The sequence below is a fragment of the Mus musculus genome, chromosome 7 (assembly GCF_000001635.26).
Source record: "Mus musculus strain C57BL/6J chromosome 7, GRCm38.p6 C57BL/6J".
NCBI classification, from domain to species: domain Eukaryota; kingdom Metazoa; phylum Chordata; class Mammalia; order Rodentia; family Muridae; genus Mus; species Mus musculus.
Window position 1 is genome coordinate 75738284 of NC_000073.6, and position 16642 is coordinate 75754925.

At 46.9% G+C, this 16642-nt stretch overlaps 1 protein-coding gene across 18 annotated transcripts in view; it reads left to right on the plus strand.

Moving 5' to 3' along the window:
- Positions 1-16326, plus strand: part of Akap13 (A kinase (PRKA) anchor protein 13) — a 299084-nt gene extending 282758 nt beyond the window's left edge. For 15 of the 18 annotated variants that reach the window (XM_006541256.3, XM_006541250.4, XM_006541252.4 and 12 more), the window contains 8 exons: positions 1083-1277; positions 4353-4514; positions 5183-5253; positions 5682-5726; positions 8477-8527; positions 9295-9744; positions 10897-11227; positions 12291-16213. In XM_006541256.3, the coding sequence (XP_006541319.1) occupies positions 1083-1277; positions 4353-4514; positions 5183-5253; positions 5682-5726; positions 8477-8527; positions 9295-9744; positions 10897-11227; positions 12291-12340 (1355 nt within the window). In that variant the 3' untranslated portion in view covers positions 12341-16213. Of the gene's footprint in view, positions 1-1082; positions 1278-4352; positions 4515-5182; positions 5254-5681; positions 5727-8476; positions 8528-9294; positions 9745-10896; positions 11228-12290 lie in introns of all 18 variants that reach the window. The other 3 variants (XM_006541251.4, XM_030243060.1, NM_029332.1) reach the window with 2 other exon arrangements.
- Positions 16327-16642: the final 316 nt, after the last annotated feature.

Consider the following 16642-nt stretch of genomic DNA (forward strand, 5'->3'; position numbering starts at 1 on the left):
TAAGAGCTTCAAGACAGGGAGAAGCACTAGGAATGTTGGTTTCTGGACATGGCACAGTGGTTACAGTCAGTACTCCACAGCAGCTGTGGCTGCCTTCAGTGGGGCCCAAGAGTAAATCAGGGATAGGGGCTCTACCCTTCCCTGCTGATGGAATTGGGAGGAAGGGCAGTTGTGGTCTTAAGGCCCATTGAGGAGCTCATCAGACTCACAAAGGTGATCTTAGTTAAACTCAGAATAAAACAGCAAGTCATGAATGTAGGAAAATTACCTGGGATCAGATACTAGAGGTAGGAAAGAAATTCGGGTAAAAGAATACACTTTAGACATGTATGAAATTGCCAAAGAACAAATTAAAAATACCAACTAGGCAGCTGGATGTGAGTGATGGGACAGGATAGACAAAGATACCGGTTTACCAAGCTGGGGATCCTGGAAGATAGAGTGCTAAGGAAGAAACCGTAAACTAGAGGTCAGTCAGCGGGAAGACTCATTTCTGCTATCCTGATAGCACCCTCTTGGTTGAGATACTCATGTGATAGTGACACAGTGGTCTGACGTTCAGAAAATAATGTAGGTTTAAGGGTGCTTGCTGAGGATAATCAGCATACGGGAGGCAGTTGACAGAGAGTGTGAGCCCCAGGAAGAAAGTGTGTAGGGCATATAGAGGGCAGTCAGCAGTGCCACTCCATTGCAGATGGAGGACCCATAAAATGCCCGGTGAAGAAACTGATATCCTCAGGGCAGCACAGGTAGAGTGTTTCAGAAAGAGGAAATAAATATCCATGTGGGAAAAGACCTAAAATAAGGGTCTGTAATTAAGGTGGTTGCAGGAACGTGGCATCAGTGCCAGACTGTGGTAAAGACAGCCACAGTCAAGAAGGGAGCAGAGACAACGTGCAGAGCAGTTACATCAGAAGTGCTGCTGCTGCTTCACAAAGTACAGAAGCAACCCTGTGCTCAGGATGGGAGGCATCTCCTGTCATGGCCCTTCCCTTAACTGCCACAAGGTGGTGCTCATCTCCCGGTCATCTCGTGGTCCACAGCTCCATAGAGTTTAAGTGGTTTCTCCATTTGCCCTGCAGAACAGCTTCAGCAGAAGGACCAGCAGATCCTCCTCTTGCTGGAAGAGAAGGAGATGATTTTCCGGGACATGACTGAGTGCAGCACTCCCTTGCCAGAGGATTGCTCCCCAACGCACAGCCCGAGAGTGCTCTTCCGCTCCAACACAGAGGAGGCTCTCAAAGGAGGACCGCTGATGAAAAGTGCAATAAATGAAGGTAATTTACACACAGTATCGGCCCCTCCTGTGTGTACACTAATGTCCTCTGCCAGTTCCTGCCATTAATAACTAAAGCACCAGTATAAAAAACTGCCCAGTGTCAGTATAGTAACTATCCCTTAGTTATAGTAAATATCCCTTATAAGCACTATGCAGGCTAAGAAATAAAATGTGGCAGATACCCTGAAAGCCTTTGCATGTCCCCGTCATATCTAACTTCCTCCTAACAGGTGCAGCTTCCCTAAAGTGCATTAATAATCACTTAAGTATTTTCCCCTTCTTTCTGGTTTTATTTTTAAGTTATGTTAATGTATTTACTGTACGTGGGGTGGGGGGGAATCCACACTGTGACATGGACATAAAGGTTAGAGGACAGCTTGGAGAGTCCGTTCTCTCTACCATGTACGGCTCAGAGATCAAACTTAGGTCATCAGGCGTGGCCCCATGGTGAACATCAGGCATGGTCCCATGGTGAATGCCTTGACCTGCCATCTCAGTTAGGGTTATTATTGCTATGAGGAAACACCATGACCAAAAGCAAGTTGGGGAAGAGAGGGTTTATTTGGCTCACACCTCCACATCACTGTTCATCATCATGGGAGGGCAGGAGCCTGGAGGCAGGAGCTGACTCAGAAGCCACGGAGGGATGCTGCTTGCTGGCTTGCTGGCTGGCCCACAGCCCCATCTTACGGAGGCATTTTCTCAATTGAGGTTCCCTTCTCTCAGATAAGTTTAGTTTGTGTCAAGTTGGCATAAAAGTACCCTTGCGTGCCTGCTGAGCCATCCTACAAGCCTGCATCCCCTTGCTCGCCCTGTACTTTATCCTTGGAGTAGCTGAGCTTTTTGAACCATGAGTTGGAGTTTCCATATGGTACCTTCTGTCCTCTAGATCTTGCAGTCACCGCTGCTTGCGTTACTCATAATGTGTGCTCCTGTGGTACTGGTTCTTTCCCAGGGAAATATCAGGTCCTAGGTAGCCCTGTTTCTGTGGAATAGGAACCGTGGGATGGATAGAAGGCTGAATGCCGGGGGGAGGGGGGGTCTTCTTTGTGTGCCAGTCCTCTGCTAGTACCTGCACTACGTTGTACACATGTCATGAGGCTGCAGTTGTAGCTCAGAGATAGAGCTCTGCATGCAAGAGGGGCCTTGTGATCAGTCACCAGCCCCAAAATAAACTTACTATGGATTCATGGGTTCTAGATCTCTGAGCAGTTCCCAACCTCATTTAAAGCTAGTGTCCTCCACTGGCCACAGTGCAGAGCTTGCTTCCAGGAGTTAAGGAATTCATTCCTTCAAGATTTCTGGTCTCTTAGTGAAAAATATTTTAAGATCGAAATCTAGGTACCAGGGATATAGTATATATAGTAGTTGCTGTGAGGTTTTAAACATTACTGTGTTGTCCTTTTCAGTGGATGGAGCTAATCAAATTACAAATTACAGGTTGCCTTTTTTATTTTAAAACCTTATCACTTACAAATGTCTGTCTGTTTTCCACATTGAGTATTCTTTCTCAAGGATACCCTATTCTATATTCTATTATAGAATTAGAATAACCTCTATTGGGTCGATAAGATGGCTTAGTTTAGGTGAAGGCACTTGCTGCAAAGTGATGACCTGAGTTGATTCCCAGAAGCCACATAATAAAAGGGCTTCCACACCCTCCTTGACACTCATGGACCACCACATATATACATACACACAGAGAGAGAGAGGGAGAGAGAGAGAGAATGAATATGCTTTTAATTAAAAATACTGTCCCAATCATGCATTAACACTGGTTCTAGTGTAATAGTGTAAGAATGATACTGGTATTCTTACCAATACAGTTCTTACATCCAAGGCGGCCTGTCTCCCATATCCATATTCTGAAGTAGTTACACTGTGTCTACACATCTGGTCTGTAACCATGCACACCCACTCTACTCCTAGCCTGACATACAGTATTTGTTCTTTAAGTACATCCTTATAGAATCCCATGTTTAGGTCAGTGTCCTCAAAGGCCCAACAAAATAGTATTTCTGACTCCTTTATTGATTTCAAAAGATCTTCTGGATATGAAATCTTTGGCTAGTATTTTCATACCTGAGTATATTAGTTACTCTCATGTCACATCTTTTTTCCCATCATGCTCAGAGGCTGGTAACCGTTTCTTGCCTAGATGCCCAAATTTTGTTTTGTTTTGTTTGTTTTTTTTTTCAGTCCAAAGCTTTTACAGAGTATGCTATATGCTTCTTGTGGGGGTGTTCCTTAAATTCCAGCACTCAGGAGGCAAAGGCAGGTGGATTTCTATGAGTTCAATGTCAGTCTGGTCTACATAGTAAGACTCTGTCTCCCAAAAATACTAAGCTTAAAAAGAGTTTCTCTCCGGGCAGTGGTGGCACACGCCTTTAATCCCAGCACTTGGGAGGCAGAGGCAGGTGGATTTGTGAGTTCAAGGCCAGCCTGGTTTACAGAGTGAGTTCCAGGACAGCCAAGGCTACACAGAGAAACCCTGTCTTGAAAAACAAAAACAAAACAAAACAAAAAAATCTCTCACATCTGTTTTCTATTATATTTTTATTGTTTTAATACCATATTAAAATTTTGATGCTTGTTAAGATTTTTCTTTGTGCCTCTGATTTCCTCTGGGCCTCCTTTCTCATCCACCCCTGTTGTTCCTATTCTGCTGTCCTCTAGCGTCAGTGTCTTCTCCACAGGCCCTGCCCAAAGGAAAATCTGAGGTTAACAGTTAAGGGTTACATTGGAAGATCCTGATGCTTAGGATGCTCTGCACTGGAGTCTGCCTGCTCTCAGAGGAGCAAACCCAGCTAGTTTTACTTGCTGTTCTCAAACTGGCTCGCTTTTCCAGCCCTTTCAACTACCTTGAAACCACTCCAGAAACCATACTCCTCCCAGTAGATTACTCCGCCATTTGTCCCTCCGTTTCTAGTAAAGCCCATCTAATATGCATGATGTCCCGTTCTTTGGGATTTTCTGATCCAGACTGTACATATCCCATGTTGCCATAATATCATTTCCTCTTAATGGAAGAAAGCTAGATACCCAGCTGAGTGTTTTGTTTGCTTTTTTGCAGTGGAAATCCTTCAGAGTTTGGTGAGTGGAAGCCTCGGTGGCACACTTGGACAGTCCATCAGCAGCCCTGTTGAACAGGAAGTCATGGCTGCGCCCATTTCTTTGCCCCGGAGAGCAGAGACCTTTGGAGGATTTGACTGTCATCAGATGAATGCTTCCAAAGGTAAACCATCCATTATTCCATTGCAGTTCATGGTGACCTGGATTCTGGTAGCTCTATCGCCTCTGTCCCTTCATCAATAACTATCTTCATGGGAGTCTTAAACACTCATGAATTCCTGTCAGAATTATGTTCATCTGGGACCATAAGCTTCTTGTTGTTGTTCCTCAGCTAAGCTAACCCTAGCCGAAGGCCTTGAGCATCCCTAATCTGAAAAGCTGAAGTCCAAACTGCTTCAGAGTTCAAAACTTGCTGACATGTCACAGTTGGGAACTCTGCACTTGAAAAGTTGCAGTAAGGACACAGCATGCTCAAAATACTGTATACCGCCATCTCTGGGCTCTATGTATTAAAGTTTGTATGAGTCAGGCAGTAACTTTCAAAGTCCCATCTTCTACGTGTTCAGAAAATCTTTACACTCCGACTCTTCTGGCCGCAAGCATCAAAGAAGAGTTGCTAAGCTGTGCTTGCTGCTTTGTTTTGGATTTAATTTTCTAGCTTCTCCATTAGTGAAGCTGTGAATAATGGCCTAGTACCACTGAGTGGCATCCTGGTCCTTTTTTATTTTCAATATTAATAGGATTCGGAACTATAAATACGCCTAAACCATATTGTTTTCCTGGCTCACTTCACCTACAACTCTAAACGTATCTGTTTGGTTTTTTGTTTAGGAGGTGAGAAAGAAGAGGGTGATGACGGCCAAGATCTCAGGAGAACAGAGTCAGACAGCGGCCTGAAAAAGGTATGCTCTCCTAGAGAAGCACTCGGGCCTGTGAGCCTGTGGGCACCTCCTTTCTGGGCATTGCCTTTTGAAATAGTTCCCCTTGCTCTGCCTCAGATACTGGCTTGCCAGTCATAATGAAGTTCTGTTTTCTAGAAGGCGCATATTGGTGGCACTTTGAGCCCCCTGTCCTTTTTACAGATTCGATTCCACTTTGTCAGGACCAGTTTCACTAAATGGCCTGGTCAGTGACCCCAAACTCTTTTGATCCTATCCTAATGGCTTTTTTAGTAAAAACTAGTTCAACTTCTCTTCATGCCCTCCATGGGGATGCCATGGTAGAAAAGAAGGAAAGCCAGAAATACATTGTCACTTCTCAAAGTTACATCGAGTATAGTTTTTACAGCAAAATTTTCATTTTTAAATGCATTTTTATTGTTATTTTGTAGGGTGGAAATGGTAACCTGGTATTTATGCTTAAAAGAAACAGTGAGGTAAGGGTTCTATGAGTTACTTATAATATTTATTGGATTAAGAATATTTTTGTTTTCATATTACAACTATCTTGTGGCTATAAAATGTATTATTAAGAGTATAGTTGTCCATTCTCTTGGCTTAAGCCACTGTCCTAATGTTTTGCCAGAGTATTGTATACTGTGAATGAAGAATCCTCTGATCCACTCTTCTGTTTTACTTTTGTTGTGGGGGTTTGGTTGGGTTGGGTTGGGTTGGGTTGGGTTGGGTTGGGTTGGGTTGGGTTGGGTTTGACTGAGACAGTGTCACTATGTAGCTCTAGCTGTTGTGGAATTCACTATGTAGACCAGGCTGACCTCAGAGATCTGCCCTCAGCTGCTTCCTAAGTACTGGAATTAAAGGTGTGTGCCACCGCTGAGGGAGAAAGAAGATTTTCTTTTCTTAGGATCCCTTTTGCTTTTGTCCAACTTTGTCTGTGCCAGAGCTGGGGAGCCCCCTTGGCATCAGACTGTGCCTTCTGGGAAGAATTTGTTGCAGCTTTTCCTGTACTACAAAGACCCCAGGGGCCACAAGTCTAGAGTATGGGAGTTAAACTTGTAGCAAATTCTCCTTAGTAATTTCTCATCCTAGCTGAGTCTGCCTCTTGGAACCCTGCCTTTCCTGCAAGGGAGCCTGGTGTCCTCCCTGTGGGGAATCAGACCCTTGCCTCCCTGGAGCCTGCTGTCTCTAAGCCCCGCCCCTGAGGCCTGTTGGACTCAGTTTCAGGGACACTACACTGCTGTCTCCCAGACTAGTGCTCATGCTGAGCCTTGCATTTGTGTGTTCTGCACACCTGAGCCCATGCCTTTTCAGGGTGTTTCTCAAGGCTGTTTCTTGCCTTTCATTCTTCCTCGTTGTTGTGTTTATTATATATATTAAGCCCCTGGGAGTTTTGTTTTGAAATTACTTTCTCCTCTCCATGCGCCCTGCAAAAAAAAAAAAAATGCAAAGGTTGTTGTTCTGTGTTTGTTGCCAGAGGAGTTTGCTGAAGGACTGCCGTGTAACAAGCTAGCCTAGGCCCTGTAGGCTGCTGCTTTCTGTATCTGTCTCTTGAAATGAGCTGTCAGCTGATTTTCTTCCATTTGTCAGAGTCCTCTGTACTTAGTAGGAAGTCTGGTGGGAAATAGTGTGCCTGGCTTTCGCCCTGTGACAGCCAGCTGCAGCTGCAGCTTCTGTGCCTTCTGTTATGACTCGGTGTGAGCGGTGAGAAAGGTTTCTCGGAACGAAGCACAAGTATTACAAAATGAAAAATGTAAAGACTAATAACTTTAGTCATCTAAATGTAAGCATACCCATCACTGAAGAGCAAAGAGCAGTAGCTGTTAGTATCTGCTTCTGCCCTTCTCATCCATCACGTGGCCATGTGTGTGACCTTCCAGAGGTCACAATGCACCAGTGGCATTTCCCCATGACACAGTAGAGGCAAATCTTTCTGGTGGTTAATCCCTTCTCTACTTCTTTTTTTTTTTTTTTTTTTTTCTGTACATTGCATTTGTTACACAGCTCTTCAGTAATCCTGCCTTATTACTGCAGGAAAGGGGGTGGTGTAGAGAGCCAGGTGCCTCCATCCTCATTTCTCTGTCCAGCATTGAGGACTACCATCCTTAAATTGGCATTTTGTTGGTTTGATAATTTCAGATAACATTTCTTGGTTTGTGCATGTGTATATATGTGCAGTGTGGATTGAAGCCAGAGTCTCAACTATTGAGCTGTACTTCTAGTCCCTGAATACTTTGTAATTTTACTGTAATTGGCTATTTGTATTTTTTATAAATTGGTAATTTGTGTTTCTACCATGTTTCTGAAGTAGAATATTTCCTAGTTTCTCTGTTTTCTTCTAGCTCTTTCATATTTTTGTTTCCTTTTTTATAATTTTGTTGTCAGGTTTTTTTATTATTATCAATTTATTTTATGTATGTGAGTACACTGTAGCTGTCTTCAGACACACCAGAAGAGGACATCAGACCCCATTACAGATGGTTGTGAGCCACCGTGTGGTTGCTGGGAATTGAACTCAGGACATTTGGAAGAGCAGTCAGTGCTCTTAACCTCTGAGCCATCTCTCCAGCCCGCTTTTGTGTTATTTTACTGTTTGTGTGTGGATGCTTTGCCTATGCCTGCAGAGGCCTAAAGAGGGCAGTGTATCCCTTGAAACTGAAGTTACACAGTTGTGAGCTTCCGTTTGGATATTTGGAATGGAATCCAGGTCCTCTGGAAGAACAGCCAGTGCTCTTACCTCAAATAACAATCTCTCCAGCCCTTATACTTGTGATTTAAATGGGATGTGTTGTATTTTGGTTTAGTTTATGTATGAGCCAAGATTGCTAACTTAAGTTTTCCAGAAATGACAATTTTCTCAGAGAAGTTAATTGAATGTTTTCTTTTGGCTTTGATCAGTCATAAACTTAATATAATTTTAATGGAATCTTTTTTTAACTTTGAGGTATATAATGTTTTATGTCAATCATTTTATAAAGTGGAAGCTTTGTGTAGTGCCTTTTAATAGGTGAACACACACATGCGTATCTTTAATCTTGGCTGCTTGCACTCAGTTACTCTCTCAAGTTCTTTCAGTTTTCTCAGATTTCACTAAAATGTAATGTCTTTGATGTTCTAAAGCTGTTATAAGCATGTGATGCGATAGATTTTGAAATTGCAAAACCCTGAAATGGATGTTTATTCCCTTGCTGACATTGCGAAACACTGAAATGGATGTTTATTCCTTTGCTAGCAGGTTGTCCAGAGCATTGTTCACCTCCACGAACTCCTCAGCATGCTGCAGGTACATGTGCCATCTTTCTCTATGTACTCGCTTGTTTGGAGAACATAGCCCAGAGATTTTGTTGACCTCAGTCTCTGGGGTTTATAAGTTATATGTAGGTAAATAAGCCAAAAAAGATTGGCTTCCACTTAAGGAAATGAAGGCATGACAGCAGGTGAGGCTGTCTCACCTTAGAAAACCTTTCTTTATCCCTCTCTGGTATTTGTATAGGGTGGCTCTCATACTCTTCCGTACTTCCCAGGGACTGTCCCCATTCTGTTCCCTTCATTTCTTGAAGAGTTTACCTGTCTCCTTCCTACCTCTCCCTCCTACACAACTCATCCCACCCCAAAGTAAAGTCAAGAATTTCAGAAAATGTATGCCCATGACTAGTGAGATGGTTCAGCAGGTCAGCATGCCTGCCCTGATAACCTCAGCTCAATCCTCAAGACCCACATGGTAGGAGAGACCTGACTCCCACGGGTTGTCCTCTGACCTCCATATGTTCCTTTTGGCGCATGCGTGCTTGCACACACAAAATAAATTGAAATACATATTTTAGCTTTAGCGAGAAAGAGACAGGCAACCAGGCTTGGCAAAATTGAGTCCCCCAATCTTTTCAGAACTGCCAAAGTTGCGCTGGAGCATATTATTACAAGTCCAACCCAGAAAACCTAAGGGGAGGGTCATTCTGTCCCAGTGTTCCTAGAGTGGAATCAGGGAGGGATCCCTGGAGGTGGCTTTGCTCCTAGACCTGAGTTCCATGACTGTCCCCTATGCCATGACAGGGTGTCGTGCTACAACAAGACAGCTACATTGAGGATCAGAAGCTGGTGCTGACAGAGAAGGTCCTCACAAGGAGTGCATCTCGCCCCAGCTCTCTCATTGAGCAGGAGAAGCAGCGGAGCCTGGAGAAGCAGCGCCAGGACCTGGCCAACCTGCAGAAGCAGCAAGCACAGCACCTGGAGGAAAAGCGCCGCCGGGAGCGTGAGTGGGAGGCCCGGGAGCAGGAGCTCCGAGACCGAGAGGCCAAGCTGGCCGAGCGGGAAGAGACGGTCCGCCGCAGGCAGCAGGACCTGGAGAGGGACCGCGAAGAGCTCCAGCAGAAGAAGGGCACTTACCAGTGTGACCTAGAGAGGCTACGGGCTGCCCAGAAACAGCTGGAACGAGAACAGGAACAGCTGAGGAGGGACACAGAGCGGCTCAGCCAGAGGCAGATGGATCAGAACCTTTGCCAGGTACCCAAGAACCTGTGCCAGGCCCCCAGACAGGGAGGAAAGGGCTTCCCGCTGGGAAGAGCAGGTAGTGACTTCCCTAAGCCACATGAGAGTGAGCAGAAGAGAGACTCATTCGTGTTGTACAGCAGCTTTGCTATACCCTGAGCATGGGGAGGAAGTGAATCTCAAGGGTGCTTTCATCAGCCACCAGCCTGGGTCAAAGTAGCCTCAGCATATCTGAGAGAGTGGCCTTGCCCTATACAGGACATGGTAAGTCAGGCGTGCATTGCTACACATTGGAAGCATAGCAAGGGTAAAGGAGCCCTTAGGACCAACATGCCTGCGATCAGGAGTCAGCAGGGGTCAGTGACAGATGGAAGAGCCCAGCAAGTGATAGAAGGTAGCCACCTCTCTTGTACACAGATGATTTCTTGGGCAAGGAGCTCCGGTCACCTGCATTCTGTATGGTGCCTGATTTGGTGTGATGCTGTTGCATGCTCTCTTCTGTGTAGCTGCTGCTTATTTGGGAAGGCTTTCTGTCAGTCAGTCAGCTGCCTCTGACGTTATGCAAATGAGATCATCTGATTGCCCTGCAGCATGGACCCTGGAAGCAGATAGATAGCTTAGGAGTGTGTTCATCTCCCTATCTTTTAAAACTGTGGTCATACTGCCCTTTAATTGACCTTGGACTATGAAAGGAAACTGAAGTGATATCCCCCAGAGTCAGGGAAAGTGTGCTTTCAGGAGAGCCTCTCCAACACTTAGCTGGGAGCAGCAAGTGGCTCTGTTGCATTTACCAGCGGAAGAGTGGATCCATTCAATCCTAATAAAATCAGCAGGACTTTGACAAGGGAGGGGTGGTTCTCAGGCACCAGAGAACACAGGTGGGATGAGGCCCTTCTGCTGACCCTCTAGCCTAGAGGGTCACAGTCTCTGTGCCATGGAATGACAGCCTGCGTACTCATGTGCACTGGTCTTTAAATGGGCAGCCATGCTGATTCTTCAGGGTGTGGGAGTTCTTTCCTACAGTGCCCCATCAAAAGTATGAATGAGGTCAGTATTGGAGGTGATGGTTTAATGTGCTCTTAGACAGCAGCTACGTGAAGTCCTAATTACAGTCAGTTCCTTAGAATGTGGCTTCCGGTTTAAATGCCTTCTCTTGAACATGTGCAGGTTTCAAATAAACATGGCAGGCTGATGCGGATCCCATCCTTCTTGCCCAATTCGGATGAGTTCTCCTCGCCGTCTGCACCTTCTGTAACCAAATCAGGCTCATTGGACTCAGAACTCTCAGTGTCTCCTAAAAGGAACAGCATCTCTCGGACACAGAAAGATAAGGGGCCTTTCCATATACTGGGCTCAGCCAGCCAGACAAAAGTTCCCGAGGGGCAGAGCCAGGCCCCGTCCAGCACCTCCACTTCCACCCGACTCTTTGGGTTATCCAAGCCAAAGGAAAAGAAGGAGAAAAAGAAGAAGAGCAAAGGAAGCCGCACCCAGCCTGGTGGTGAGTTGTCAGAGTGGGTGGTGAAGGGCTGAAAAAAAGCCCATAGTTGAGGTATACAACAGTCAAACTGGCTGCTGCCCACCAAGACCACTTGCCAAGAATACTTGTTCAGGGACTGCAGAGATGGCCCATTTGGTAAAGTGCTTACCATTCAAACATGAGGACCAAAATTGTGTCTCCAAAGGTGGGAGACAGAGGCAAGAGGATCCCTCTACTCACCCACAAACTAGTGTGAGCTCCAGGTTCAGCGAGAGACCCTGTCTCCAAAATAACAGTAAGCCTCTGGCATCCATGCACATGGAGACACTTGAGAAACAAAGTGCTTCTGCAAGGGCTGGAGAGATGCCTGAGGTTAGAGTCACTGCCCTTACAGAGGGCTCAGGCTCAGCTCCCCACACCACACAGCAGCTCACGTCCTCTTGTAACTCCAGCTCCAGGAGATCTGAGCCCTTCTCCTGGCCACTACAGACTGGATGTATGCATGAACCTGGTATACATACATGCAGGAAAATATGCATAATCTTTTCTAAAAAGAATGCTTGTCAATAAGTGACCAAGACCTTGTGTTCTGGGCCTCTGCATGTGGAGTGCAGGTCTCATTTCTCAAGGATTCTCTCAGCTGGGGAACTAACTCACCTACCTGAAGTCATTCAAGCCCTCTCTGCCTTGATAGGCTTACTCTAGTAACCAATAACAGTAGCAAGATTGGGTGTTGAGCCTTCAGATGTGTAAGGCAGATCCTATGCTCGCTTCCCTGGGAGAAGTTAGAAACTGGAGCGGAGAGCTCTAGTGGAGCTCATAGAGCCTCCCTGTTTTACTTCACATTGTCCTGGGTCCTGTGCTGTGCCTGCACAGTAAGACTGAATGCTCACTTCTGTGGGGAGGATTTCTATCTCGTAGGCCTAGTTACAAACATGAACACTAGTGCTATGTGAAAGTTAATCACTTTGCAAACTCCATAATCAGTATGTGCCAAGAACCCCAGTTACCTGTCCCAACATCGAAACTTGTAGGAAGGGGCGTCAGAAGCGTCAGGGTCTCACTCTTGGTTTCACGGTTGCAGACGGCCCTGCTTCGGAAGTACCAGCAGAGGGTGAAGAGATCTTCTGTTGAACTATTTCCTCTGCTGGCGCAGCCGCCTTCCAACCCTGGCCTGACGGTGGAGCCGTCCCTGTGCACAAGTCTCTTACACTGGACGCCCACTGCCCCTCAGCGTCCAGTCCTCCTGAGCTACCCCAGGTCCTGGACAAGAAGGAGCAGCCCCTGTGTGGGGGTGGGGACAGACACTCAGACTCCACTTCAGCTGTGACCTGTGACTGCCGGGGGCGTGGGTGGGCCTGGCCTTACTCAGGGTATGACACTGAAAGTAGTGACCCTAGAAGGAAGTAATGGTTTGAGACATGTCAGGATTCCCTAAAGGCCCAGAGGGTTTTTCCAAATGAGGTCTGAAACTGCCTTGCATTTTGGAGGAACACAAGCAGACTCAAGGAGCAGGTAGTGCAGACTTAATACAGTGACCCTCTTCATGTGCACATGGAGTACACAGCTGTGTACACAGTTCTTCTCAAATGTCAGGACAGCTTAGCCAAGAGCAAGCATCTGACCGGCCAGGCGGCCTGTGGGTACTCAGTATTTCACCCTGTGGTCCTCTGAAATTGGGTACCGTGAAATGGCCCTGTGCACACACCACCCCTCTTTGTACGTATTCCTCATTTCGTTTAGGAAGAACAACAGATGTTTGTGAGACCAGCAAGAGGCCTCATGTGTACCAAAAACCATGGTCTGCACTGTCTGTATCTCCTCACTCCAGGCTGACCTCTCTCACTTCTTATTCATATCAGAAAGAAACATACTGCCTGTCCTAGATGCCTGTCTGCATGCTCTGGGCACAGAGGAAGTAGAGAGGCCTCGTCACTGCTGTCCCCAGTGTGATTCTTTCTAGTTGTTACTGGTCCCTGTGGGAAAGCATGCACCCTGTCAGTGCCCCCAGCCACCTGCCTGGGACTAGCCTGTACCCTGAGGCTTCTCTGGAATTACTGTCGAAAAGTAGGTTCCTGTGCAGGAGTTAGTCTGTCTGATGGTTCTGCCAATACAGAGAGGGGAGCTGGCCCGTAGGCGTGGCTGTGTGCAGGCCCCTCAGTCACACATCCTCCTCACGTACGGTTTTCAGATGCAGTTTGCTTGGTTGCGCTCTTGCCCTTGAAGCTGTCAAGTGCTGCCTGTCTCTCTCCTCGCCCTCCAGCTCCATGCGTTGCTCTGTGCATGCTTGAGGCCTTCCCCAGCTCGCGTGTGCAGGACAGTCCTTTGGTAATGTACCCTCTGAGGTACATACTCCCCAGGAGGGCCTCGCTGAGGCCTGTGCTTCACAGGTGGCCTTGAGTTCCTGGTTTTGCCCTCAGAAGCACAGGGCTGAGCAGTTGTGCAGAAACCGACCTGTAACTTGGTGCTTGTTGATGACCTGCAGGCTGGTCTTGCAGGGACAGATAGTTATCTTTCAGTTTACTTGAAAGAGTTCTGGTTTAAATTTTTTAGCCTAAATTTGTTTTATTTATTTTGTGTTTGTGTTGTGTTTTATTTTATTTTGAAAGTGACCGAGGACTGGCCCCGCAGTGTAAACCCTGTTTTCAGTACAGAGTGAAGTGTCTGTGCAGGTGCATGAGGCCCTGAGGAAAGCGGAGGTTGACATGGGAGCTCCTCTTCCGTCCCATGCCCATTTTGTCATGAGGAACCTTTGCTCTTTTTGGGAAATTTTTAAAGTTGCCCCATTGGCTACTTTTGCCTCTTTTTGACAAGATTGGTTTGGATCTTTAAAGTCTGGGGTTTTGTTTCATTGGTTGGGTTGTTGGTTTTTTTTGTTTTGTTTTTTCCTACTAAAACTATGATGTACTTCCCTGAAGAACCGTAACAGCAAGAAGCTAGTTGCTCCCTTCTCCAAGTCCAGCTTTGACTTCTCCTGCTGTCACAGCAGAGCCTGCCATGCCTCAAATCCACCACAGGGTTTCGCTGGCTGTCCTCGCCCCTGCCTCTGCCTCTGGCCGCCCCCTCAGGGAGACTACTTCCACTGCGAAGCACTTCCACTTGAGGGGAGGAGCCTGACTCCCACCTAGACCTGACAGAAAATCAGAGAGCCCTGCCCTCTTCCCTGTGCAGAGGAAGGCCAGTGACCGCCTCCAGGATCACTCTGACACTGCAGTGAGCCACTGTCCACCCGGGGAAGCTTCATTCCTCGCCCCCCACTCACCCTCCCCGTACCCTCTGACCCAACCAGCTGTGTTGTGTTTGGCTTGCTTTGGTTGTTTTTAAAAACCAATCTCAATTCTACCCACATTCCCCAAAACAAGGGTCATGACAGTTAGGAGAAGTTAGAATCTAAAGCAGCCTCTGCATGCCCTAAGCTGCCCAGCTTCTCCAGGAACGCTTTGACCTGCCTGCACCACGCCGCCCCTCCTGCCTGTCCCGCACGCACGCACGCACGCACGCACGCACGCACGCACGCCTGGGGAGTTGCTGCTTGCTTAGGACCCTGAAGATTGCTGTGGCTGAGTCAGCAGCCTTCTGCGGATTCTCTTCTGTGAGAAGGGTGGTTTGCCAGGGACCAGGCTTGTGTCCTGTCCTGCTCCCCATACTGAGAAATCAGGATTTTCTATCAAGCTAAAGAAATCAGTGCTTTGGGGGACAGGTACAAATTGACCCCAGCCGTGTGGAATCTAGTGAACAACTTTCTGGAAGATTGTATCTTCTCTCAAAAATTATAATCATCTCGGTAGTTGTCGTCCCATCTGGGTGACATGTGCACTTTAAATGACCTCTCATGAGCTGGCTTCATCTTGGAGACAATCAAATCTGTTAACTGTTTTCTTAGAAGATGGAGAGGGTTAAAATAAAGACATGCCAGCATGCCCCCACCTCCCCACTCTCACGGAAGTCACCTGCAGGGAAGAAGCCCTCACCACGATTGATTTTTTTTTTTTTTTTCTGTTTCAAAAGGTACGAACTGAGTCTTCTGAGGGTCACGCTAGCGCCGCCCATTGCTAGCCCCGCCCACTGCCACACTGGTTCTTCCCAGCCTCCCTCATAGCAACAGCAAGCACAGATGTGATGAACCATTCAGGGTAACATCAGTACACACAGGCTTAGTAAAGGACACAACCTGGGCCCGTAGGCCAGAGCTTGCCTACAGTCCTCTCCATGCAAGTTTGTAATGTCTCCTCCTATCCCCGAGGCTCTTGTCACCTCACCCACTGTTCTTGCCAAGGCTCTTAAGTTGCCTTTGATACGTACCCAGAAGACAGTCACGGAGTGTGGGCGTCCTTGTCTGGATACCTGTGTATGGGTGCCTGTAAGAGAAGCAGCGACACACACACACACACACACACACACCCCTGCAGAGACCAGCTCCTTGTTTTCTTTCTTGTAGCATAACATTCCTAGTTAAGTTTGCTGCCTGCTGGCCAGGTGGAGAAATGCAAAGTATTCTAATGCTGCCATAAGCGGGGAGGGGTGGCAGAAGCCTTTTCCTGCACTCACAAGACTTACTTTGTCAAATGATCAACAGGTCCTGAGTTACTTCTCCATCTCAACTAAGGTGTAAAGTGGGTTTGCCCCACTACTGCAAGTGTGCCCTGCGGAGAAACCAGGCAGGCGCTACTGCCTCAGACCCCAGAGGGCCTCTGCAGCAAGCACAGAACCTATGCCTTAGAACCCTGCTAGCCTCAGCTGCCCTGCCTTGGTTGACACCTGCTGGGATTGGCTTGTCTCAGGTTTCTTCCTGAGGCCTGGGCTCTACAGAAGGTGGGCAGGATACACCTATCTATACCTCTGTTCTTGTTAAGTCGTCTCCAAATGCTGTATGAACATTTCTGTACTAAGCCCTATTAAATAAAAAGTCGGGTTAAACCCAAGTGCTGTATAGTAATTTGTAATTATGTATAAAATTAAGCAGTTTTGAACTGTAAAGATTTTTCAGTGTGTTTTCTGGAAATTTGCCACAACATACTGGCTTTGTATTTTATTTATCATCCATTGTAGTTACTGGCTTCAAACTCTTGTAAAGTCCCCCTCAGACCTTTCAAAAATAATAAATGTCTTTGAGATCTTGACCTCTGCCGTGATGTATTTGTGGTAAGGGAGTATTCACCTCCCTACCCTGGCAAGCCATCTGTTTCTGTGCTGTTGGGAGTAGGGTGTAAGGAGGAGTGGCCTCCCACAGCAGGCAAAACCAGGAGATCCGCCCCAAACCTCCAGGGTCACTGACCCATCCACCCTAAGTCAGAGTCCAAACCAAGCGTCCATGAAGTCAGCACAGTCAGGTTCAAGCTGCTCTGCTGACTACATGTTCCATCTTGGTTAACTCAACCTCAGGAACCAAGTCCCATGCACGTGGAACACTGCAAAGACACACCAGGTCAGACTGGC